At 37.8% G+C, this 2,746-nt stretch overlaps 1 protein-coding gene across 1 annotated transcript; it reads right to left on the bottom strand.

The window, feature by feature from the left end:
- Positions 1-1,452: 1,452 nt before the first annotated feature.
- Positions 1,453-2,746, bottom strand: LOC137714218 (protein FANTASTIC FOUR 3-like). The gene has a single exon (XM_068453483.1). It carries the CDS (start codon positions 2,690-2,692, stop codon positions 1,667-1,669), a length of 1,026 nt encoding a protein of 341 aa, XP_068309584.1. The 5' UTR covers positions 2,693-2,746; the 3' UTR covers positions 1,453-1,666.

Genomic DNA, 2,746 nt, shown 5'->3' on the forward strand with positions numbered 1-2,746 from the left:
ATGTTTAGTTCTCTGCAATATGAATTTGAAATTATTTTGAGAGGTGCCTTTGTGGAGCCTTTCTTAGGCCTTGAGGCTCACAATTAGGATTAATTGAGATTTGAGCGTGCCATTGTTCTTTTTGTCTAACATATTGTTTACTTGGTTGTTCAATTAATCGATTTCTTGAGCTATAAGTCACTTTAACTTCTTGTAATATCAGGATTGTTCATAGATAGGTTAAGTCTGCATTAAGTTCTTTTCTTTGACTTTTGATCAAGGACTTTCATTTGTAGTATCACATGTTCGTATATAAAGGAAGTTGAGATTAATCAAGTTGATTTCTTAGTTATTATTTTAGATCGATAGCAAAGTAACCAAAATAATTAGTTGACAAGATTAATATAACTAAAACTTGAGCAAAAATAATTAGAAATGACATGAAGTTCAAAGGAAGAAATAAACACTACAAATCTACTTTATGTAAGTACATATAAAGGAGATTTAGGCAAGATTACAACCTTGGCGGGCAAGGTTTATCTTCTTGTAGACACCTCTCCTTGTATTTTATTGTGGCTGGGATCTTTGGAAAATGAAATATAAACAAGGTTTACTAAACTGATTCGATACTACAACAAAGGGAAGGGTAGTAGAGCTTCTAAAATCAGACAAAAGAAAGCTTTCTATGGTGGACCTGAGACTTGAAAAGGACAAAGGATGAACAAACTAAAGTTTTTCTTCTGGTTTGAGTGTACTAATAGTTACTTGATTGATTGGTTGAGAGAGAGTTTATGCTTGTGCCCTTCCTTTTATAGATTTTCCTAGCTCGATTGTCCAAGCCTTCCCTTTTGGTGATGGCTTCCAGAGCATGGTGAGTCATCATCTGCTTTTGTTAATTACCTACCCACGCCATGGAAATGTACTTTTTCGCTGAGAGTGACTGTCCTCTGCTGCTTGTCACCTCTCATAGGCTTGCTACCTATTAGTTGCCAGAAAATGGTTTTAAATTCATCTTGGGCTACCACATTACCAACCCAATTCCTTTCTGATTTATGTATGCCTGGGCCTTCACTTGTCTTGAGCCCAATATTAAATATCCACCCAAACACTTGTTATGGTGGCAAGACTCGTCTGGTTGTCCTGAGTGAGATGACAGAACATGGGAAAGGAATGGCTCACTATCTTTACTCCGTCACTCCACACCAAGCACTAACACTATGTTTGGATAAGGGAAATGAACTTGGAAGTTTGACAAAGTTATTTCTCTCAACTTACCGATGGCGCTCAACTTATTTCTATCGATTTTCGGCTCAAAAGATTCGGTACAATTATTCTCGGCGTGAGGTAATTCTTAATGGAATTGGGATTGGTCTATTCTTTTTTTTTTCTTATATATATATATATGTTTAATGAAAATGGGTTTGCTATAAGGAAAAAAAAAAAAAAAGAAGAATCTAAAATACTACTAAGAGATGAACAGAGAGAGATCATGAATTATCTGACAATGGCAAAGGCTAAGGAAAGCAATATCTATCCATTTTTGTTTGCTTTCTTTTATCTAACATTATTTGCAATTCCTTAACCCTATTGGGAGGAATTAATCACAGAAGTTGAAATTAAGCCTTACTGGCATCCCATGCTACAAATTCAACACTGAAACTTAATTTCCTACCTAAAACAAACAACCTCATGGTTGTACCTCATAGTTATTTGTCTTTGCCTCATCATTTCCTTCATTATTTATTGAATCATGAGCAGCATCTTCATCTAGATGATCTTCTTTTTCTTCTTCTTCTTCTTCTTCTTCTTCTTCCTCTTCTTCTTCGACGCTGTATGATAGATCATCATCAACATCATCGTCTTCCTCACCTAGAATTTCATCGTCGGACATGACGAAGTGCAGTTTGAGGCGTCCATCTTCCCTGTAAGCATGCAAGAACTCTTGTGTGGGAATTCTGATTTCTTTGAGGACAAATCTGCCATCATGCCTGTAAGACTTGAAACAAACCCAAGGCTTCCCATTCTTGCTTATGCAAGATATCGGCGGAGGGAATCCCCCAACACTAGTACTCCTTGACCTCCTAAACCCTAATTTACCACCAGAACAATTATTATTTGTATGATAACTAATTTCTGATATTGGAAAATATTGTTTTGTAAAACTAATCTTCTCCTCTTGGACAATAATATTTTCTTCATCCTCACGATATCCATGATCACTAGGAGGACTTTCCTTGAAAAACTCCTCAACTTCGTCCGAGCTTTCGAATCCAAGTCCCTCCGTGCACAGCTGCAAGCTCTCCGAATTCATTGATGAAAAGCTATCACTGCTTTTGTGAGACTGAGATATATTGTAATTGCTCGAAAAGGACTCTTTTGAGGGGCTCTTCTGGCCGTTATTCTTCTTCATCTTCTCCTCAATTTTCTCAATCTTGGTTTCGGGGTCAAATCCTACATTGGACAACGTCAATGAGGACGATGAGGAGGACGACATGGAAGGTGATGAAAATATTGGAGAACTAACATTGTTATTCTCTTTGAAATGAAGCTCCCCAAACATCTCAGTGAGGGTCGACGATGGATTATTGTCGATGTTGGATGATTTGAGCGGCTGGATTTGGTTCCATGAGGAGGAGAAGGATTCAAGAAGTGTTGTCGGGGTATCGGGTAATGGGGTTTCAAAGATGTGTTGGAGGCTTCCACAGGCAGCCATGGCCTAGATTTGTTCTCAACTGGAGTACTCCTACTCTCTCTCTCTCTATACAAG

The sequence above is a fragment of the Pyrus communis genome, chromosome 14 (assembly GCF_963583255.1).
Source record: "Pyrus communis chromosome 14, drPyrComm1.1, whole genome shotgun sequence".
NCBI lineage: Eukaryota > Viridiplantae > Streptophyta > Magnoliopsida > Rosales > Rosaceae > Pyrus > Pyrus communis.

Excerpts from the sequence above, each read along its gene's own strand:
- LOC137714218 (XM_068453483.1), bottom strand. The coding sequence starts at position 2,692 with ATGGCTGCCTGTGGAAGCCTCCAACACATCTTTGAAACCCCATTACCC.